At 43.7% G+C, this 23,626-nt stretch overlaps 1 protein-coding gene across 4 annotated transcripts in view; it reads left to right on the top strand.

The window, feature by feature from the left end:
• The window catches only part of CREB5 (cAMP responsive element binding protein 5), a 410,470-nt gene that overhangs the window by 148,239 nt on the left and 238,605 nt on the right, over window positions 1-23,626 (top strand). For all 4 annotated transcript variants that reach the window (XM_082661374.1, XM_082661372.1, XM_082661373.1 and 1 more), the window contains exon 5: window positions 13,377-13,549. In XM_082661374.1, the coding sequence (XP_082517500.1) occupies window positions 13,377-13,549 (173 nt within the window). The remainder of the gene's footprint in view (window positions 1-13,376; window positions 13,550-23,626) is intronic.

Genomic DNA, 23,626 nt, shown 5'->3' with positions numbered 1-23,626 from the left:
TGGTGTCTGCCCCCAGTGGCTAAGGTTGGTTCAGTGGGTTGTGTAGGCTTCCTGGTAGAGGGGACTAGTGCCTATGTTCTGGTGGATGAGGCTGGATCTTGTCTTTCTGGTGGGCAGGTCCTCATCTGGTGGTGTGATTTGGGGTGTCTGTGAACTTATTATGATTTTAGGCAGCCTCTCTTCTAATGCGTGGGGTTGTGTTCCTGTCTTGCTAGTTGTTTGGCATAGGGTTTCCAGCACTGTAGCTTTCTCGTCATTGAGTGGAGCTGGGTCTTGGCGTTGAGATGGAGAGCTCTGGGAGATTTTTGCTGTTTGATATTACGTGGAGCTGGAAGGTGTCTGGTGGAGCAATGTCTTGAACTCGGCTCTCCCACCTCAGAGGCACAGGCCTGATGCCCGGCCGGAGCACCAAGACCCTGTCATCCACATGGCTCAGAATAAAAGGGAGAAAAAAAGAAAAAGAAAGAAAGAAAGAAGGAAAAATAAAATAATTAAAATAAAAAAATAATTATTAAAAAAATAATTTAAAAAGAAAGAAAGAAGAGAGCAACCAAACGAAAAAACAAATCCACCAATGATAACAAGCGCTAAAAACTATACTAAAAAGAAAAAACCCCAAAACAAGTGGGCAGACAGAACCCTAGGACAAATGGTAAAAGCAAAGTTATACAGACAAAATCACACACAGAAGCATGCACATACACACTGACAAAAAGAGAAAAAGGGAAAAAAAAATATCGTTGCTCCCAAAGTCCACCACCTCAATTTGGGATGATTTGTTGTCTATTCAGGTATTCCACAGATGCAGGGTATATCAAGTTGATTGTGGAGATTTAATCCGCTGCACCTGAGGCTGCTGGGAGAGATTTCCCTTTCTCTTCTTTGTTCGCACAGCTCCTGAGGTTCAGCTTTGGATTTGGCTCCACCTCTGTGTGTAGGTCGCCTGAGGGTGTCTGTTCCTTGCTCAGACAGAACGGGGTTAAAGGAGCCGCTGATTTGGGGTCTGTGGCTCACTCAGGCCGGGGGGGGGGAGGGAGGGGCACGGGGTGCGGGGCGAGCCTGCGCGGCAGAGGCCGGCGTGACGTTGCAGCAGCCTGAGGCGCGCCGTGCGTTCTCCCGGGGAAGTTGTCCCTGGCTCACGGGACCCTGGCAGTGGCGGGCTGCACAGGCTCTCAGGAGGGGAGGTGTGGAGAGTGTCCTGTCCTTGCACACAGGCTTCTTGGTGGCGGCAGCAGTAGCCTTAGCGTCTCATGCCCGTCTGTGGGGTCCGTGCTGATAGCCGCGGCTCGCGCCCGGCTCTGGAGCTCCTTTAAGCAGCGCTCTCAATCCCCTCTCCTCGCGCACCAGGAAACAAAGAGGCAAGAAAAAGTCTCTTGCCTCTTTGGCAGCTCCGGACTTTTTGCCGGACTCCCTCCCGGCTAGCCGTGGCGCACTAACCCCCTGCAGGCTGTGTTCACGCTGCCAACCCCAGTCCTCTCCCTGGGATCCGACCTCCGAAGCCCGAGCCTCAGCTCCCAGCCCCGCCTGCCCCGGCGGGTGAGCAGACAAGCCTCTCGGACTGGTGAGTGCTGGTCGGTCCTGATCCTCTGTGCGGGAATCTCTCTGCTTTGACCTCCGCACCCCTGTTGCTGTGCTCTCCTCCGTAGCCCCGAAGCTTTCCCCTCCGCCACCCGCCGTCTCCGCCCGCGAAGGGGCTTCCTAGTGTGTGGGAACCTTTCTTCCTTCACAGCTCCCTCCCACTGGTGCAGGTCCCGTCTCTATCCTTTTGTCTCTGTTTTTCCTTTTTTTCTTTTGCCCTACCCAGGTACGTGAGGAGTTTCTTGCCTTTTGGGAGGTCTGAGGTCTTCTGCCAGCGTTCAGTAGGTGATCTGTCGCAGCTGTTCCACATGTAGATGTATTTCTGATGTATTTGTGGGGAGGAAGGTGATCTCCGCGTCTTACTCTTCCGCCATCGTGAAGCGCCTCCAGCCATTGGATTTTTTGTGTATTTTTCTTTTCTTGAATTCTTGTTTTAAGAGTAAGGATCAGAAGTGGTCTGGTGCTTTTGCAGTGAAATGAGTGAGGGAGGGATGGATGTTATGAATGGGAACGGATGGATGAAGTAGGGAAATGTGGACTCACGGAGGCAGAGTTGTGATGGCAAACAGAGTGGCCAGGCCTCCGACATAGGCCTCACTGGGAGGTAATGTTTGAGCAAACTTTTGGAAAAAGTGAGGGAGGTAGCCATGAGGAGAATGCGAAGAAGCCTTCCAGCCTGTGGGAGCAGTGGCACCAAAGCTCCCACGTGTTAGCGGAACCTCAGGGAGGTCAGTGCGAGTCTGGAGCAGAGTGAATAAGATGAGAGGGTGGTAGGAAATGAGGTCACAGTGATGGGTGATATCTCGTAGGTTGGGGGATGTACCTTGCAGGCACTGTAAACATGGAAACCATCTCATTGACCCCCATTGCACTTCTCTGGACACCTAAGGATCCAGAGAACCCAGGTTCCCAACATTTTTAAAAATGGGCTCTTAATATTCAGACAGGATTTCCAGAATCTTCTTTGGGGATTGTCATCTCCAGTTGTGGCCAGTTACCCTGCGCTACATAAGTGCTGTTTGGTTCGCTGTGGCCAAGAGAAAAATGTTATCTCTTTATATCAGGATTTCATCGAATCAGACAGACTGAATTGCTCACCAGTCACCTGTGTTGCATTATGCATTTGGGTTTTGCTCTAAGATTTAAACAGCAGTAGCTATGATTCAGTTTCCTTGGAAGCAATGGCAGTTCAAAGCTTATCCAACGGCCAGTTTCCAGGATAGAAATATGCTGCTTAATTAATATCGATCATTAGAACAACCTCATAGGAACTTAGGTTAGTGAAGTACTAAACAATTTACAAAGCAAGGCCACTCATGGAGAGCCACCTGACGGGTTCCACCAGCAGCACAATGAAGTGCAAGCCTCTTCATTCGCTATTGTTTCAGAGGAGGAAGTCTATCTTGTTGCACATTTTCCTTCCCACTGAGGATCACATTTCTATTTTATGTTCAGAGAGCATAATGTTGCCAAATATTCAGGAATGCAGATGCCCAACCAGTGCTCCAGGCAGGGGAGTTTTGAAGCAAATTCATTTTAGTGGGCCAGCCCTACCTTCCAGCTCTTTTGGCCAGGAGAGAAGAGCTGAGGAATGGGGGCCTGGGAAAGGCAAGGGAGGGTCTCTCCTCAGACCTGTGCTGTATCATTAGCAGCTTTCAAGAGAGCGCTCCCTTTATACTTCTGGGCATTAAGCAAGTACTTCATTTTCTTTGAAATGGTGAAGAAATAGACCTCAGCATCCCTGTGGTAGTTTTACATGTGCTCTTATTTTTAGTACTTTTACATTTCCTGGTAAGGAAGGGAGAGAAATTTGTTTAGTGATTCTAGAATGGGCCACTTGCCTGCTGCACAGCCGTACCAGGTGCTCAGTGTGACTTCTCAGCATTTCCCTGTGTGCTCAGTGCTGCTTTCATGATATTGAAGCCCCTTTTCTTCCTTATGACACACAGAAGCGCCAGCATGGCAATGCCATTGGTGCCATCTCCTTACCTTTCCTGCACCTGCCTCAAGACCCCAACGTTTTGCTTGTTTCTAATCACTTCACTTTGGCTTTTTTGGGTCTGTTTTCTAGTTGCTAAGGAAGGCCCGTCTTGCCTCGCTTCAACCAGGGCTTGAGTTGACCAGACACCTGGTGGTTTGAGGAGACTGCTGAGTTGTGTTCTGGCCTCTGTGAGTTGATAGGACGTATGAGGACTCAAACCCACAAATGTTCCCTCTTTATATCTTTGGCTTAAGATGACCGTGTGGCCAACTTAGACAAGAGGAAACTGTAGACTGATGGCTCTTATTTCCGTATCATTACCTCGGAAATCATAATTCATGTATCCATTCAATCATTGGTCATCTAGTTCTGTGCCAGGCATGGAGCTTAGGTGCTAGCGATAGAAGAGAAAACGAGGCAGGCACTGTCCCTGCCTTCCTGAAATTTATAATATGGTGAACTGGAAATAGTAAGTTACTGTGTGATCAGGATAAGAGGTGATAAAGCTCTGGAACTTGTGGGAAAGCAAAGAAAACAGCTATGGGAATCGTTATGGAGGTAGAATCAACAGACTGAAGAAGTTAAGAAGGATCATGTGCTTAATGGCGGATCAGATGCAAACCCAGACCTGTTGACTAGCCCTTTGCCCTCCAGACTGTGGTCTCATCAGCTCTAGATGATGCGTCTTTCCCTCTTTCTAGTGTGTGTGTGAGAAGGTATTTTTCTGACTCATTTGTTTTTCATCCCCTTCTTTCCCTGGATTTCCATATTCCCTCTAAACTGTAGGTCCTCTAAGAGAGTGCCCACTTTTCCTTTTTTGTCTTTCCACAGTATTAGTTACACTTACTATGTATTCACTCAGCAAACATCTATGTGACAGGTGACAGGCATTGTATTAGGCCCTGAGGACAATGATACGAAATCACACCCTGTCCCTGTAACCAAGGTGTTCACAGCTAGAAGGGGAAAACTGACCTGAAGTATATAAGTAAATGTACCCGTGTGTTACAGGAGCTTTGAAAGAAGTATGTATGGGATAAGATGGAGGACAGAGGAGTGGTTAATTATAATATGGTGACGTGGAAATAATGATGACAGTTACACATTGTGATGTGCTATAAAGGCAAGGATTGGGGTGCTGAGGTAGAAGATAACAGGGGGATGGATATCTCTAGCTAGGGAGGTAGTGTTAGCATTGGTAGTCATCATGATAATAATAATTATAATAATGGCTACTGACACTTATTGGACATTTAATGTGTCCAACATTGCGCTCAGCTCTGTATTTACATTACTTAAATTAATCTTTATAAAAATCTTACAAGGTAGGGTTGTTCCTATGTGACAAATGAGAAAAATAAAGAGAGGCTATAAACTTGCCCAAGATCACACATCATTCATTTCTTCACCGAATAATTGAATTTATTGCACATCTACGAAGTGCATGACACTGGCTGTTGTGAGATGAACATGGACTATTCCCTCCTCCAAGTTTCCTGGAGGAAGCATTTGTGAAAATAAGTCAGGCTTTCCAATGGAGTTGTGGACAAAGCACTGTGGGAGAGCAGAGCAGGGAACCAACGGGGCCAGAAGGAGTGGGGGAAGGCTTCATAGAGGAGGGAGCGTCAGAGCTGGATTTGATGAATGAATTGACTGCAGAGAGGAAGTGCTATGTGCCAAGGTGAAAAAGAGACATGAAATGGTGTGGGATAGTCAAGAAGCATTGAGGTCTGTGTGTGTGAGTGGTAGGGGAGGGGCTGGGGAGGATGGGTTGCCAGGAGGTGGTGTGGGAAAGATTGATGGGGACCAGGTTGTAAAAGGCTGAAGTCAATGGGAAGGTACACATAGGAGGTTATGGATGTCCAGCAGAAGTGTTTAAGCAGGCTGGTGCTGTGAAGGAATGCACAGCTTTCTGGAAGAAGATTCTTGAGAAATGAGGAACCTTACCAGTTAGCAGTACAATGTACAGTATCATTTTCAGTGGAGTTAAATGAATTTCTAATTTCCAGGATATCTGTATATATCTGTATATACAGCAGCCCCAGAAATTTGCTCCACTGTAATTCTAATAACCTGAATGAAATCCTAGTGCCGTTTCATTTGTTCTATCCCAGAAGATGATGTTTAGCAGAAGCAACCAAGACGGTAACGTGGGAGATAAGAGCAGAGACACGGACAGTCCAAGGCACTGAGAATCTGAACAGGAAGGAGCAGGATCTTTGAGAGACACCCCAAAACTCTTTCTCACAGTCAAGGGTGGCACCTGAGAAGACATTTATTGTCTTGAGCATTTTACTACAGTACTAAATGAATAGCTATAAAATGCTTACAGGGATGCTTCAGGGCTCTGCTGCCTCAAACCCAGTATTAGAAAGGATAACAGAGGTCTGGGATTGGAGGAGAGCATGGACCAGTCAGACGGATCTTGCTGTTCTGTATCCTGCAGACTGATGTCTAGAGCCCCAGTCAGGGAGACTGCCGGCTTCCTGGAAATGTGTGAGTGGGCCAAGGCCACTGAGGGTTACGTCAGTGTGCGAGCTGCCTTTCTACCCATTGCAAGAGAAGTTGCCTTAGAAGTTGAACTTGGTCCAGACGTCAGAGAAATGGTCTCTTTCTCAGGCTTTCCCTGAGCTCTTGGAACTCTTAAGGAAGGTGAACTAACATCAAAGAGTGAGCTAGTGATGGTTGCTTGTTTGTTTTGGTAATTTGATAAAAGTGTTGATCAACACTTTTTGAACTGCAGCCTTCCCTCCCTAATCCTAATCTGCACTATTCATTGTAAATCAGTTTAGAAATGCCTATGCAGCCAACATGACCTTGAGACAAGGGTCGCTAATCAGTCACTTTGAAATAGATTAATAGTGTATTCCCAGGCTTTGCTAGGTGTGAAGACAGTGGTGATGACATTGATCCAAATCAATGGTATGATAGATAGACTGTAGTTCTCAGGATCACATACCAGCATCAGTTAATAACTTCTTTTAATGTCCATAGAAAGGATATCAGGTATACTTCATTTTTTGCCGTGTCACTTTCCGCTAGAAAATATTTTTACAGAGAGACTATAGAGGCAGTGTGGCTTAGTAGGTAACAGCCTGGATTCTGAAGCCAAACTGCCTAGTTCCGAGCTTCTCCACTTACTGGTTGTGTGACTTTGAGGACACTTAACCTCTCTGTGCCTCAGTTTCCTCATCTGTAAAATGGGGATAATAATCATACCAAACTCCTAGGCTGATGATAAGGATTAAATGAGTTTTCTGACATGGTCATGCTGTGTTAGTGTTAGCCATTATTTATAATATTTCCATTAATATCAGTCATAGGGAGTAGCCACCCAGAATGAACCATTACTCTCTGAGCTTCCCATTCTAAACTTTACTAAAAGGAAAGAAGGACACATTTGCTGTCAGGCACTATGATGGAACATTTATTATCTCACGTGAAACTCTACAATCCGGCCCATTAGATGATTATCTCCATTTTAAAGATGAGGAAGGTATGGCTCAGAGAACTTAAATAACATGCCCCAGATGATATAGAGCTGAAGTGAACTTGAGCCCAATTGCAGTTCTCATGTTTTCCTTCTGTATTTTTGTTCCTTTTAGAATTCTCCAGGGATAAGTAGCAAACTCTGAAAAAGCAGAATTAAAAGTGCATGTCAACGCTGGCATTTTCACAGTACCCTGTGCTCTCTTCTCCCTTCCTCTCCTGCAGAGGTTGCCTGAGATGGTGTCTTATCTTATGTGGTCCATCTTGCACTGTGTGACTATGCCAAGGAGAGAGAGGCAGCCTGCGTGTCCCCTGGTCTCCCCCAGCCCCCTGCCTTGCCTCCTCTAATACCTCACTGGTTCCTCTGTCATGGAGCAGCCCACCCTCTCAGTAAGATTCAAAACACTCCTACTGTTCCAGCTCCCGAGAGCACCAGAAAGGAGTCAACACCCTCTAGAATCCCTCCTACACCTCCAGAGAGCCTAGTGCCTTCCAGAAGATTAGAACCTTTGTTATTCTGTGAAAGTCTCAGACATCTTTTGGATGCAGTTCCTCGATGTTTACATCTGGGAAGTTCTGAAAGTCTTCATAACTGCCCGGGCATCATTAAGATGCAGACAATTCTGAGATTGCACAACTCAGCTTGTAAACACATGTCGGGATGACCCTGGCTCTTTATAGAGAAACTTACAAAGTTTCTACACCTTGGCAGTTGGAAAGAATATAGATTTGAAGATAACATTTTGGTACTTCATGGGAATCAACATCATTTTGCCTCTATGCTCCAACCTTCACTTTCTCTGGTGGTCCACCTCCCTTCATCCTTCATTACCACACCCTAAAATTATAGTTGTTTGTAAGAGCATGGACGTACATTCATATACATCAGGTTGTTTTTTGCATATCGTATTCCAAGCCCATGCATGCAGGACAATTACCACTCTACCTCCAGCTCACTGACTATGCAGTGAAGACTCATTATTACCCTGGTTCTCATCCCATTCACGCCCTTTATGTCTCAGAACAACAGTGAATGGAGAGCGAGGTATATTGCAGGGCATGAAGGGAACAAGAAGGCCAAGGACATGGGGATAAATTTGAACTAAGGAGGGGAAAATTTAGGTGAAGATGGTTTGTCTGAGGAGCTTATCATCTTTGATGTTTGAGAAATTTTACTTTTTGTTAGCTGTTTCTTGAATCATGATCCTTGGGTCTGGTGGAAAACTGTAATTTTTGGAAGGCTTATTTCTGCAAAAGCTTATGGTTATGGAGAAAAATCCATGTTTGTAGGCCCGTGAATCAGAGTCTAAGGAGTCTGTTTGGATATTTAGTGTCTCATAAAATGTAATGTAGAAAAGAGTTGTGGAGCATCAGAGCTGTAAAAGGTCATGGAGACCATGTGGTCCTCACCCCTCCTTCTAGTGATGAGGCTGTGAAGCCAAGGGAAGCTGAATGATTTATGCAGGTTACATGGCTACAAGGAGGGTTAGAGAGACTGAGGTAGAAGAGACCTCCTGACTCCTAAACCAGTATATTTTCAACATTATCACACGTTACTAATCATTTGGAAGCATTTGAACCAAAGTATGAACCGTGTGTTATGAGAGAATCTTAGCAAGAAGAGACCTTGGAGGTCATCTAGTGCCATCTCCCTCCTGATGCAAGAATCCTCTTGGTGACATTAACAGATGGCACTACTCCCTACTGATGCTAGGAAGCTTAGTGCTTTATAAGGCAACTTGTTTTATCTTTGCCTATCCCTACATATTGGTAAATTTACCCCAACAAAAGGTCGAATTTCTATTTTTAAAGCCTCTGTCCAGGAGGAGTGAGTGTGGCCAAAGGGGAATGGAATGGTATTAGTGATGGTGTAGAGTTTTACTCCTAATGTAAGGATAACAATGCCTATCTTGTAGGGCCAGTGTGAGGATCAGAGGTGCAGTTTATAAAGTGTCTACCATAATAGCTGCTTCAATAGGTACTCAAATTTTAGTTATTGTTGGCTTTTGTCATCATGATCCCATTTTTTGAAATTATGCCCTCTGGAGCGACATAGACTATGTCTAATCCCGCAAATATTTGGAAGGCAGTTAGCATGACCTCTAAGCCTTCTTTTCTTCAGACTAAATATTCCCTGATTCTTCTACCATTCTTCCTGTGATGCATTTTGGATGCCTCCGTTGCTTTCATTCCCTCCTGTTTGTCAATTTTCCCCTTAAACTGTGGTGGCCAAATGCGGTCAGTCCGATGTGCTTGACAGTAGAATAATTACATCCCTTGATCTGGACATCGCACTTCTCCTACAACAACCTAGATTTATGTTAGCATTTTTGGAGGCCAGATCACACAGTTGGCTCAAGTAAAACCTTGTTCTACTATCCAGAATGTTAGCGACGTCTCCCAACATTGTGTCAACCACAGATTTGACAAGCATGATTTTTACATCTTCATCCAAGCGGTTGATAAAAATGTTGAACAAGAAAAGGCCAAAGGCTGAGCCTCCCGGAACACCTCTGATCCTTCCCTGCATATTGACATCCAACCGCTGTTTGGTGACGTTGTTGCACTGTGTGACTATGCCGTCACCAGCTCCAAGTCTACTCACCTATGCTAACAAAAATGACTCAGCAAGATATAGTCATTCTTTGTGTTTTTGAAATTGGATATTTATTTAAAGATAAAATACCATTCTTTTATCAAGGAAGACAGGTTTTGAACCCATAATTGGGAAAATGTGAACTCAGAAGTAATTTCATGTTTGAGTTACTATGTAATGCTGAAAGAAAAAAAAAAAAAACAACTTCTCTTAATGTGAAATGATAATGCTCGCTTAAATTTGTTTATTTTTCCAAAATGTTTTGAAATTATTCTCTGGGTCTGGGGGAAGGAGGCTGGAGAATTTGCAGATTTCATGCGTTGGAGAGAAAGGAGATTTTTGAAATATTAGGGTATAACTTTCAAGAGCTTTTTCCATCTCTGGTGGAGATCACAGAGACAAAGAGATCTCTTAAAAATGTTGGTGGGGGAGGGTGTGAAGTATATCCTAGATAGTCTTTTTTGATTCTTTTTAATGGTTCTCAGAGAAGATTCTTAAACTTTTTGAGGGGAGAGTTATTTCTTTCTCTCATTTAATGTGCTTTATGCTGAAGAAATCAAACCAGTGTCTTTGCACCAGGTTTCAAAATTTTTGAACAAGTTTTTCTTGGTCTCCATGGTGGAGGTTAAGAACGATTATGGACATACCATTTGAGCCAAAGTGCTTAAAGACTTGAAGCTCGTTTCTTGGTATCTTCCTTGAAGGGCTCGTTTAATGTTTTCTCAAAGGCTTTACTTTCTAATCTACGTTCCACGTTTGTGGCTTTCTTCTTAATTCTGATCCTGTCTATGTCTCTACCCCATAATCAAACAAGTATGTTAACATCTAACATATCTTAACATCTTTTATTGTGATCATGCTTTGAGATTTCAAGATAAATAGACAAAAGAGTTAGCATTCTCAAAAATCGCCCAAGTAATAAAAGATAAGATTTCATTATACTGAATATTCTAGGAATGTCATTTTATAATTTACTCATTCTCTCACTATTTACTGCAAGCCTATTGTGCCAGGCACTGATCTGGGCCACGGAGACTCAATGAGAAGTAAAGTTGGACTTAGTCTCTTCTCTCATTGTGCTTATATTCTAGAGGGAGAAACAGATATTGATCAAATAATCGAAGACAATTGTAAACTTGTGAAAAGTGCTATGAAGGAGGGGGAGGTGGTGCCCTTCATTGGAGAGGTCAGGGAAGGCTTTCTCTCATGATGCTTAGTTTGTGATTTGAAGGTGGAGTCTGGGGAAGAGTACAGGTGGCAGAAAACAGCATATTCAGCTCTGTGCTGAAATGGAGCATCTTCAGTATGAGAGCAGGAAAATTCATGCAGGTGGAGTGAATCGCAGAGAGCCAGAGTGAAGGTGGTATGAGATGAGCAGGGGAGGTAGGAAGGGTGTCATACAGGCCTTGGAGGTCACACTGAGAGTGCTGTCGGGGTCTTCTGAACCATGAGAAGCCACCTAAGAAGCATGGAGAGGGTGGGCCATGTAGCTGGATTTGCGTGCGATGAGATCAGTTTTGCCTTTTGAAAGGGTGACTGTGGCTGTATTATGGGAAAGAGGAGGAAGGGAAATCAAGTGAATGACCAGGGACCAGTTAGGAGAGCACTTGTTTAATCCAGGAAAGAAGATGGTGGTTGGGTGGAAGTTGGTGGAAAAAGAGACGGAAAGAGAAGGATGCTTACATTGAATTTATGGTACTTGGGGACTACATGTGGGGGTGATAGAAAAGAGGTGCCAAAGGAGGGTTCAGACATTTTATATTATTGTTTGTGAACTTAAAGAGAATATTATTTTAAAAATTGTATAGCTCTATTGATAACGTTCACTAGCACAGCACAACAGGAATAATAAAAAGAGAGTCAGAAATCCTTCTGTGCCTCAGATGTATTATTGACAAAGGATGAAAAATTTCAAACATCTTTAAGGATCTAAACACTGGAAAAATAATACTTACAATGTTTACTTCATCACAACCTCATTAAGACCTAGAGAAAGAAGTTGGTGAAGGTTCACTTTCGAAAGAAATAACGATTATCTTTATTTTTGCTATTACTTTTAGTTTGATTCTCTACGCCTCTAGATCCTGTAAAAAGGACTCAAGCGTATCCCTGTGCTGCCACCCCAATACAAATCACCATTTCCTTTCATCTCACTTTAAGCAACCACAATATTTTCCCACATCAGAAAAACCTTCCAGTATATAAGGGGAGCCTTTGGATCATGTGTGTGTGTCTAAGCCTGTTCATGCCTTTGGGATCTCAAGACAACAGTCGGCTTACAGTCTAAGCCAGGTGCCCAGTTGCCATCTGGGCTCCTGACAAGCTGTGTGGTCAGGGTATAGAAATCAGAAACCTGGGAAAGGTGCAGTGTGATGAACACAAGCACCCCCGATACCATATATGTTATCACCGTCATTTAACACACAGTGCAGGAAATCCTGTTCTTTCCAGAAGAACTTCAAAGAACCACTATTAGTAGTGCTGGGTAACTTTTTTTTTTTTTTCTTTGCCAAAGCGCAGACAGATAGATATTTTTCCTCTAGTAAATTGCTAGTGACACTCCCATTTCTTTCCTGTCATCCTCAACCCATTGTCCAACTGACCTCTCAGATTTCCCTACCCTTCAAGGCTGAAGGGCTGTACCTGGCTGTTTCCAGAGGCCCACTGAGTTATGTTGCTTTGCCCTGAACTTTCTTTTTCTCTTCTAGGTTCTGAGTTTCTCACATTTCAGCCCCACCATGTTGATCAGCCCTCTTCCGCCTCAGTGTGAATCCTCTCTTGTTGTCCCATTGACATTCTTTTCTAGGAAGAGCTGTCTTTTAAGCCAGCTTTATCATGCATATTTTACCTTAGTTTTGAATTTTAAACAAAGAAACCTTCGTTCAAGTCATCAGAAATAAATACATGATATTAGGTCCCTCAAGTGACTCAGTTGTGTCATTATTTTCTTCACTACTTTCATGCAGTGTTTGTTTACTAACTGCCTACTGTGCTCTGAGCACCATGGATAGAATAATGAACACAAACATTCTATATTCTTGAGGAAAAGACCATGAACAAGTAAACAGATGAGAAATCATTGTCAGTATTCCATTCTTCCACCAAATTGTTAGAGATTGATTTTATGGAAATACAACAGAGTTGTAACTCTCACTCCTGTCATTGGATCCCAGACACCCTGTTGTCTTTTCCAGTCGTTCATCCTCAGTCCCCAGGTTGTTGAGCTTGGGTCATGAGTACCCAGATTATGATTTGGAAAAGTAGTTTCCTGGAAAAAAAGAAGAGGTGGTTAGTCTTATAGGACTGAAAAAGAAAAAATAACAAGTGTGCTTGTCATTCAAAGCAGGGTGCTGAATGGCTCTTCGCTAAATCATAGTGTTATGCACTTACCACAGAAATCATTTTCAAATGCAATATATATCACACCAAGTCAGAGCAGATATGCACTAAACATCCCTGATGTAAACCTCCCATTGGGATGGCGGCAGGGTGATTAGCGAACTTCCAGGTATTTTCTTACGTGCTTTCCTCTTAAGGTGGATAGTTATTTTTCATCTCATCGTAGCTGTAAGTTGTAACAAAGATAAATGGACCCGTGGCTTGCCAGAAGCCATAACTGTATTTAGTTGACATGACCAGATTCCCCATTTTGGCCTTTGAGAGCTTGAGAGTAGCCTGAAGCATTCACCTCTTCTGACCCTTTTCCCTCTGTCTTCTGTCTTCTCTGGGCAGAATATCTCGATGCATAACACCGTTGGTGGGGCCATGGTGGGGCCTGGAGCTCACCAGCTTGGCAGCACCCGGATGCCCAACCATGACACCAGCGTTGTGATTCAGCAAGCCATGCCGTCACCCCAGTCCAGCTCTGTCATCACACAGGCACCTTCCACCAACCGCCAGATCGGGTAAGGAGACCTCTTCGCTGTCTCTGGGTCCTGGCTGGAGCTCAGGGAATGTTCTAGACTTTCTCCTAGTTTCTAGTCCTCAGGTTGGATAAGACAGAAGTTGGTTTTCCTGGCTGGTGTGATATTGCCTAGAGCTCAGAGTGATGTTTTTGATGGGAGAAGGGAAGAGGGAGTCTCTGTTTGGTGGAAGCTCTTTGACCCTGACTTTGGGGAGAAAAGCAAGTCATTCTGTGTCATTGTTTCTTCAAACAAGATTCTTGAACTTCAAGATGACCATGGGGAAACCCCATGGATGTTGCGAGCAGAGCATGGTTCTCAGGACAAATGCTTGAGGATGGCGGAGGGAAGTGTCACCTGCCCAGCCTCCTCCCTAACAGTATGTCCCTCCATTCCTAAGGTCTAAGCCCATCACCTGTGTCTTTGGTGTATTTCCATGGTCCTCCTTCCCTCTGATCATTTCTTCTGTGCTTCTCTTCCTTTTTAATACCTTCTCATTAGCTCTCCTCTCTCTCTGCATTGGTCCATATTCATTCCTGGAGTAGACAAATCAAAGAAAGCAGGCCCTATCCCTCTCATTTATGTAAAAAAGAACAACACTGAGGCATTGAGAAAAATAGGTAGAATGCTCCCAGACACTGTGTATTATGGGATGGAAAGAGAGCTCACTTCTGAGTATCAGGTGATAGGTCTCGGCCCTTGTTACTCAGAGTGTGGTCAGAGGACCGGCAGCGTGTGTATTACCCAGGCGCTTCTTAGAAATGCAGGATCTCTAGCCCAGCTTCCTTCTCTCCAGAATGAGGATGGTGTCTCTTCTTTCCACCCTCACAAGAGTAAAGTGAAAAGGAAATAAAAGATTTAAGAGTGCTTGGGATCTTAGAAAGAAAAGGTAGTAACTTAAGCCAAAGAGCTATGATAAATTTATGTTGCTAGATGCTGAGAACTGCTTGCTCTCTGTTCCCAGAATTCTCTGTTTAAAATAGGAAAGGGAGCTTGCTGTGTTTGGTATACGCCATCAGAATTAGTTTGACTATTCCATTGAATAATAGATGCAGTGATTTTAAGAAAAATATTAGAAGCTGTCCACTATTTGTCAGTCTGTCTTTTCCCTTTCTTGTTTTAAATGCTTGTAAGAATTCCACACCAACAGGGAGCACTAGGGACAATGGCTTATCCCTCCTTAGAATGCTCTAGAAAGGGTAGCTTGTCTCTCACATTTCTCAACTCATCAGGATGGATTGTGACGTATGAAGATGAATCTTAACAAGTGGAAGTTGTGGGTGATGACTGTGCTGTGAGTTTGCCATGGGTACCTTTGGTTTCCCATTCAAGAAAGTTAATCTGGCCATTTGAATGCGTGGCTTTGTTGGAAGAAGCCAATGCTAAATTCGCAAGTGTCTCTGTTAAAGATTTCTTTTCTTCTCAGATGACTGTGGGAGCCAATGTTGCACCACCTAAAGCAAAAACCTATAATATACTAAGAGGGTGGGGTCGTTAAAGACAGCATTTCAATCTCAAGGGACTCCTTCACTCCAGGGGCTTGGCTTTGGGCAAACAATTCACAGTTAGGCAAGCTAATTGTAATTATTTTATTTTCCTTTCAAGGGGAGAAAAACATAAAATGTGCTAGAGTTTACTAGCAGTTTTACAGCATTCCGTCTCCCCTGGAGTTCTGCTTCCTGCCCCACGGCTGCCCTCTTGCAGGACCTTAGTATCTGGCCATTGTTAGTACAATGCTGGTGTTTGTGAAACAATCATTTAAGGGTTAGCACTAAATTCTAAGATGGGTATTGACTCTGTCAGTAATGTACCCAGCTGGCCCAGGGCTGTACAGTTGGATGACATTCCTAGGCTGTGTCACTGCCCTGACAGGTGCGGGTGTTTCTCTGTTACATGTGACCTCCCGACCCACTCTGTCTTCTCGTTTATTCCCAATCCTGGGGTGTTATGTGTCTCTCCTGGTGTGTTCTAGGAGATAATGGTCACTTTTAGGACTCTATCTTGTTGCCGAGCTTGAAGGAAGCTGTTTCTTTGCTTCACATCCTTCCCTGTTGTGCTTACCATGTTGATTCCAACCCCTACTTCCTGTCATTTCCATTTTCTCCACGTGACCCATCTAAAACCTTGCCCGGATGATCATGGGGGCTCAGCAAGTAACAACCCAACCCATCTCACCAGTGGATTCAGAATGAAACTCTAGGTGGTAACATTTGGGGATGGTTGACTCTTAGTTCTCTCAGCAAAGAGGAAATGAGTACTTATTTTAAAACATGAGTTCCCTCTGGAGACTGTGTCTTTAAATGAGCATTTGAAATTGCAGATAGTTTTCTTTTTTTTTCTCTGAGGCTGCACAGAACCATATTGTAGTAATATTCTGATTTTTATCACAACCTCAAATATTTAAGTGTCAAAATCTGGCCAAGCCACCTGCAAATGTTTGCCATGGCTACTGGCCAACAAAAACAGCAAACAGCAATGAAAGTCTTCATTCAGGCTCAGCACTTAAGCTGCATCCAGCCAGAGAGGCTGGGACCCACCTGTGCCCACGCACAGGGCTCTTTTGCTGCGGCCAGTGGGTGTGTTCACGACTAGAACTTTGCGGGAGAGGGAGGGGGCTGCCTGTCTCCTATTCCCCCCTTTTCTTCCCTTCGACTAGTGCTCGGCTTCTGTTGCCAATCCCACTTTTGTTCTCCTTTCTGCCACTACCCCGCTTCATGTTGTATTTAAACTTAGCGGTTTGAATGGATTGGGAGTGATATTGACATGAAGGACGGGGAAATGAGAGTAGTGCCTGTTCTCAGGGAAGATTTGGGGGACAAAGTTTATGCATCCTTGTGTGCGCATTTGATTTTCGTACTTTTGGAGCAGGCATTGAGCCAAAGTAGAACAAAATGAGTGTGTATGCAAAAATCTGAAGAAATAAGGTTATAAAAGTAGGTAGACAAACCACATGGGCAACTTTCAGTGCATCCCATGTCCCCCCCAACACACACCATGCCGATGCCCAGTTCTGTCCAAGTAGCACTTTTATCCCAATAGAAACTGGAGGTAAGTATAAATATCCCAAATTGCACTCGTGTGGTTAGGCAGCCTAGAAAATCACACAGCGCTAGAGAGTGTAGGAGGCATCCCCAAACTAGTGACTACTTGTGCTTAGTCAAACGGGCAGACGCTCTGTCGGAAAGAGTGTCTTTGGCTGATTGATGGTAGCATTTTAGGAGATAAGTTTTCCAGGTGAAAAAAAAAAAAGAGTGAGCCATGGGCTGTGGGAGAGACAGAAAACAAGCATGTGTTAAATATAGATGAAATCGATTCAGGCTTGGACCAAATATGTGGCAGATTCCAAGCAGTATCTCTACTCCAGTCATTTTTATTAGATATCATGTAACAGGCTCATTAATTCAGGACCAAGTCTGCAAAACCCGGGAAAATGGTGGATGAGTAGGTAACAGTAATGCAAATGCTCTCTGTCTCTTCTTCTGTCTTTTTCTCTCTTTATCTCTCTCTCTCTCCTCATATGAGACATTTTTGTAGGAGCCAGTAATCAGTTACGTAGGTGGCTATAATCTTAATACACCCCAGCCTTCCTAAAGAAGCCGATTTCTCTTTATGGAGTCAATGTTATTAGATAATTCATGCTCAGTAATTCTTCAGGAGAACTGTGAAGATAATATAGAGTGTAGAGGTCTACAAAAATGGATGTCAGTACAGAGTTCTGACGGGTTATGGGAGGCACTGCCAAAATATTCCACAAAATTTCTTCCTGTTTTCAAAATGTTCCATAGATTTAGTTCTCTGTATGGAATTGGGCAAATACATAAGCTCTTTAGATTACTGGTGACAATTATTTGACAGTAATTGTTCACAATGGAGGCGTGATACATCTAATATCAGAATATACAAGTGTTCCTACCAAGGCTGATATTTGCACAAAAGGTATCTGGTCCATTGTGGAATATTCTAGTTAAGATATCAGGAAACTAGAAAATATGTTCAACAGCGTGTGTATATGAAACCTCTCCCTGATTATATGCCGGTTTTAGTCCTGGCAAATATATGTTTGTGTGATGTGCAGCTCTATTAGCTGTTTGGTCATAAGCTCTATTTGCATGAAGCTGTCCTTAGGCAATGTAGACCTAAAACTTAGCCAGAAATTTGTATAAAATATCGTAGAAGCAAATCTTGTTTTATGTAAAAATAAAAAGGAACTGATACTCATCATAAATTGTATTTCTCACAGCTTTTACGTGATTCTTTAATAATAATACTAATGAAAAGAAGAGCTTATCCCATCTCAGAACTTGTTGGCATAAAAAGCAACACCACCTTGCCTATCGGGGAGAGTCATGTGGCTTTGTTGTATGAGTTGTCGTTGCTGCTTGAGGTGTCCATCGAGATGGGAATGTTAATTGATTCGAAGGTTTTTGTGTTATTGTTGCTCTGAAAAAAAAAAAAAAGGAGAGTGGTCAATAAATGATGCCATCACAGAAAGGCGCCAATTAAAGAAGCCTTAGATAACAAAGCAGGTTACAGTTTAAGAATGTGCTTGCTCTGTAAGTGCATAGGTGTATAAATCCATTATTAAGAGTTTTCTTAAACTCCACAAACCAACGGAACATGATTAAGAGTGTCACTGCCCACAACCGGGCAGTGCTAGCGGCGTCCAGGCCAACCTCTTCCTGCTAGAGGCAGCAGCCGGCAGGCCCCGGCTTATCACTGGCCGCCCCTGCCCCCTACCCTTCTCCAGGACAGCCTGAAGCCTCCTTTGAGTAATTCAGAACAGAAGCCATCATTTCCTGCTTTGTGTTTTGCTGAATATCACGGCCGTGAACATTGCTTTATTGTTAGAAAGTTGCTGGATCTTTCACAGCGCCGAGAACATTTACGAGGGCCCTTCAAGGGGATGCTTTCTGGGAGGGTTGACGGACTTAACCATATGGCTCCCGTTAAACCCCATACAGAGCCTTGAGAAATTACCTCTGACAAGGGGGCCAGCAGCCTTCCACTCACAGAGTTTTATGTGTGGAATGAAACATTAAGTACTGATACTTGAGGAAATATAAGGTTTCTTAACATTCAAAAGTTGTAATACCACATGGTATTGTGGCCAGATGAAGGGGGCAGAGCCAGAACGCCAGAGCACATGGCTGCATATTCCAAGAAGCAGAAAAACACCCCTGCTCTCCTCTCTGAATCTGGTTCTTGCCTGTGATCCCTCAGGCCAGTCTTGTATGTCTTGGTGTCTCAGCTTCTCACCCAGAACACAGCAAGTCTGGTATCTTAGCTCGGACTGCTATAGAAAAGTACCATAGACCCGGTGGCTTAAACAATAGGCATTTATTTCTCGCAGTTCTGGAGGCTGGGAAGTTCAAGGTCAAGGTGCTGGCAGATTTGGTTCTTGGTGAGGGCTCTCTTCCTGTCTCGCAGATGGCCGGCATCTCACTGTGTGATCACCTGACCTCTTCTTCGTGCATGAAGAGAGAGAGAGAGAGAGACAGACAGACAGACAGATTGACAGAGAGAGAGGAGAAAGAGACAGAGAGATGGTGTCTCTTCCTCTTCTTAGGACACTAATCCCATTATGGGGGCTCATGACCCATTTAAACCTAATTACCCGCAAAGGCCCCACCTCCTACTACCATCACACGGGGGTTAAGTCTTCAACATATGAATTGGAGGAAGACACATTCACATAACAGCTAGTCTTCTTGGGAAAGAAAATTGGAAGTCATTCTTCAGTGGCTTGAGCTATTTGTTAGAAAAGCCCGGGATTAGCAGGCTGATACTAAAGAGAAGAAAGGAAGCTAACGTTTATCCAACATCTACTATGTGCCAGGCACTGATCTAGCTTTGCATGTTGTTTTCTATCACATTCCAAGAGCCCAGAGGGGTAGACGTTAGTTGCTCTGGGTTTTTTTTTTTTGCTCTAGGAAGAGAAATAACTTGTCCAAAGTCATTCAGCCAGTGAGATGAGCAGATTTTTGAACGTGGCTCTATTGGACTTCAAAGCACATGTTTTCCCTGTGCTCCTGCCCATAGCAATCCCAGTGCTGTGGAAGACACATGAGCATGTCTGACCATTTGGGAGAGTCATCTAACCACAAGAGTTGGCTAATGCTTAGTCTCTGGTTACAGTGTAAAGAGCTTCTGTGCTTTCACACACCTGCAGGGCGGTCAAGGGCAGAGGTGGACACACTGAGTTGCCAGCAGCTGCTTCAGTCCTTCAGTAGAAATATACAGGAGTTCCCTGGCCCTCAAGGAAGGGGGATTGGGGGCTGTTTGAGCACATGGATACAAAAAGGCCCTGTACCTGGGAGATCTGGCCAAATACCCTTATTTGTAAGAAAACCAAAGTCAGCACTGAGAGTGCTGCCCTTTCTCCAGCCATTTGGTTGCTGTACAGTTGGCTTTGTGGTTTGCAGGAAGACCCTATCCCCCGCCCAGATGAAGTGTGACTTCCAGCCTATTCTGATTCCTGTGTGGATAGGTGACTTTGCCTGTGACATCCTCTTGGGGGAGGATTTCATTTCTGAATCTTACAAACAGAAGCCCTGCTCACAAAGTTCCAGAACCTTCCATATAAGTGTCTCTGTGTGTTTTGACCTTCTCTTCCCCCCTGCCATTTCTAGACTAGATAGGCACAGGTTAGGGTCTGCTTCTAGAGCAAGTAGCCTAGGATCATTCAGTCTGTGTCTGTTGTAAATTTGGACACTTGTTCTTTTGTGCAGCATGTTGAAAAGATATGCCTGGAAAAGAGGAGCTTGCTCAGAGCCAAACCATGTCAGGTCAGAGGGGAGTCTTGGAAAAGCATTGGCCTTGGGTTCAGAAGTCATGGGTTTAGGCTCTGCCACTCAGAAAGGTTTATAACCTTGGCCAAGTGCACAACAGCCCTCGGCCTCAGTTCCTTCATCTATACGTGAAAAGTTTAACCAGCTGATTACAAGTCACTCTCAGCAACACAATCCTCATTCAGTGCTTCTTTTCTGTCTCAAATATATTTTCTCTTTCGGTTTGTTTTCCTCCAGGAGCTGAGTTTGGTAGGGGGTCTAGATGATCTGAGTTCCAGGATGAGTTCATGTGCCCACATGGGTAAGAACAGGATAGGACTTGGGAATGCTTGGGAAGAGGAGACCAGTACAGTCAAGAGAAGGGTCCTAACATATGAAGCCAGAGAGACCTGACTTCCAGGCTCAAATCCTAGGTGAATCACAACAAATTTATAATTCTATCACATGGGAATGAACACACCCGTTTTACAGCTGAGTAAAGTGAGGTTCAGAGACTACATGACTTGCCCCAGGTCATACTGATGATGGCAAGAGGCAGAACTGGAAGCCAGGCCACCTACACCTCACTGTCCCAAGGGTCCAGATGAACTTGACTTCTCCAAGTTTTGACTTCCTCACATGTAAAATGAGGAAGCATCACTAGAAAATTCTCAAAGTCTCATCCAGCACTAAAAAGCTGATGATTTTCATAACAGATTTAAATTTGAAAACTACTTGGAAGGTCAGTTGTTTGGGGGCTCAGTGCTATACGCAAGACTATGTAGTTTCCTCCCTTGCACTAATCTTATCAACAAACTGTTCTTTTATTCTCATTTTGCTAAAAGTGGCTTATTGCTGAAGATCTGACTAGAAAAACACCTAAACAACAGAACAGTCTTTTAGTGAAAGACATAAAACAAGTGTAATGCAAGAAATTGGGACAATTACCTTGCCAGACACAGCTCTATGGGAAAATGCAGTCCACTGTCTTCTTTTTTAGACTTAACTGTTTTTGGGGTTACTTTATAGATGGCCTGAAACATAAGGCTTTAGCTTATATCAATATTTAGTGTTTTTCTAGGGGTAAGCCTTGGATAAGATGCCAAATAACTAAACACTGGGAGTTGAGGATATATATTTTCCATAATATAAGATGCAATGATTAACTGCACCTTTCTGTACTTGTCAGAGTTCCTACATGGGGATTGGCTCAGTATTTTCTGTTTTCAGGGCCAGAATCACGAAAGCCTAGCTGGCTCACCACTGTAGGTTTACATGTGTCCCAGTGTTGTGTTTAAAAGAGTCCCAGAGCTAAGTGTAATTATTCCTTGAAGAACACCAAAAGGTTTAGTAACATGGGAAAATGACTGGTGTGTGCAACGCTCTCCAAGGTGAGCATGTTAGGATAAATGAACCTGATAAAGCAGAGCTGGTCCTTTGCAACTGGGAGGACACTTTGCTTTTTTGAAGACTGAGCATGTGCTTGTAACATGGCAGTGTCCCAGGGAGCATTTCTGATTATTTGTAACTTTCACATTCTTACAGACTATATGTCTCATAAAGTATAAATAACTCTTGTCTGAAACTGATTGACAAGTAGTTTCTGAGTTAAAAGAGAAGGACTGCAGGGCTTCCCTGGTGGCGCGGTGGTTGAGAGTCCGCCTGCCGATGCAGGGGATGCGGGTTCGTGCCCTGGTCTGGGCGGATCCCACGTGCCGCGGAGCGGCTGGGTCCGTGAGCCATGGCTGCTGAGCCTGCGCGTCCGGAGCCTGTGCCCCGCAACGGGAGAGGCCACGACAGTGAGAGGCCCGCGTAACGCAAAAAAAAAAAAAAAAAAAAAAAAGAGAAGGACTGCAGATAACCTGTGGTGCCCATTGCAATACTATGTATTCACATAATTGGACATTTTAGGATTTAAAAGATAAAGGATTCAATAAGTTCTCTCATATGTATTTTTCAGTAATATTAGTCCAAATGGATTTTCTTTACCATTATTTTTTATATCCTTTCTATGGAGGATTTAGTTAAAGATGATACAAACTATGTGGACCTTTGACCTTTGGTTGGATGAGAATATCACATAAATATCCAGTTTGGTCTTGGATTTTGGATACAAAGGGAATCCTGTTAAGTTTCAGTTACATGCAAATGGAATCCTATTTCAGTGAGGCAGTGCAATGCCATTGCTAGAGATTTGAGAGCCTGGCTGGTGGTTCTGACTCCACCACTCACAACCCCTTGACCTCTCTGGGCCCTACTTTTCCATCTTATAAAATGAAAGAATGAAACTAGATTGTCTAACAAGTGCCCTTTTCTAGCTCTTAGGAACATGTTTGTTTCCTTATCATGACTACCACTCGACCACAGCACTGTTTGGCTGGTAGGGATTATGGAAGAAAACATTTCATAAAACAGATACGCCACATTTAGCAGACAATCTAGTAATCTATTTACCGAGTATGTTGTGCTTTTGGTAAATATCAACTATAAAATTTCTATAGAGTAATAAACATTCTTAATGGTACCAGACACATTTAAAAGAACTTGGAGTTTTATAGTTTCCCCTGCTTTGGCAAAGTGCATTTTGGCTGGTGAATAGACCGGTAAAGTCTGTAAAATGATAGGACCCTGGTGAGTGTGGGGTACAGACATGCTGGAATGTGCTTGGGTTGCTTTTTACAGAGTTGCAGGTCTTTGCAGAGAACAGATGGCCCCAGACATCTTTGAAATGCTAGAAATGACTTCCTGAGTATACTCGTCATATATTGGTTCCGATCTGGTAATTCATAAGCCAAATACACAGCACTTTACAGCTGACCTCCGATCTATTATTTTCAGTCCATAAAACCAATAAACATCGGTACACAAACAATCATAATGACGACTGCCACAACAAACACCCATCCCCGGGTCACCAAGCCACTGAACACTTGTCAAATGCACGGTGGCATTCTCAGCGTCTGTAGGGGCTGGAGGCCAAGCGTTTGGCAGGTTCTTAGGGATCACTGCTTAGTGTGACATTTCTTCTCACTCTTCCCAGAGTTTTGCTCAAATTGAATACTTGAAGAGATAAGCAGTAAAGTGCTAGATTGAAGAGAACTGGAGACTGCTTCCACTTCAGTATTATTTGGGTAGTATGAGTGACGCCATTTGATGAGCCTGCAAACTCAGTGAAACCAAAGTCTACCCCTGAAGCTTTCTATAACCCTATATTGAGTCAGGGTGTATTTTTAATGACAAAATTAGACAAAAATGCAACTTTATAGTTACATGTTTCAAATCACAGCCTCTCTAAAACATAGAAAGAATGAAT

Source organism: Grampus griseus (assembly GCF_964374135.1).
Source record: "Grampus griseus genome assembly, chromosome: 9".
In the NCBI taxonomy this organism is placed as follows: Eukaryota; Metazoa; Chordata; class Mammalia; order Artiodactyla; family Delphinidae; genus Grampus; species Grampus griseus.
Note: the sequence above shows the minus strand (reverse complement) of the source record. Positions and strands in the feature narration are given on the sequence as shown.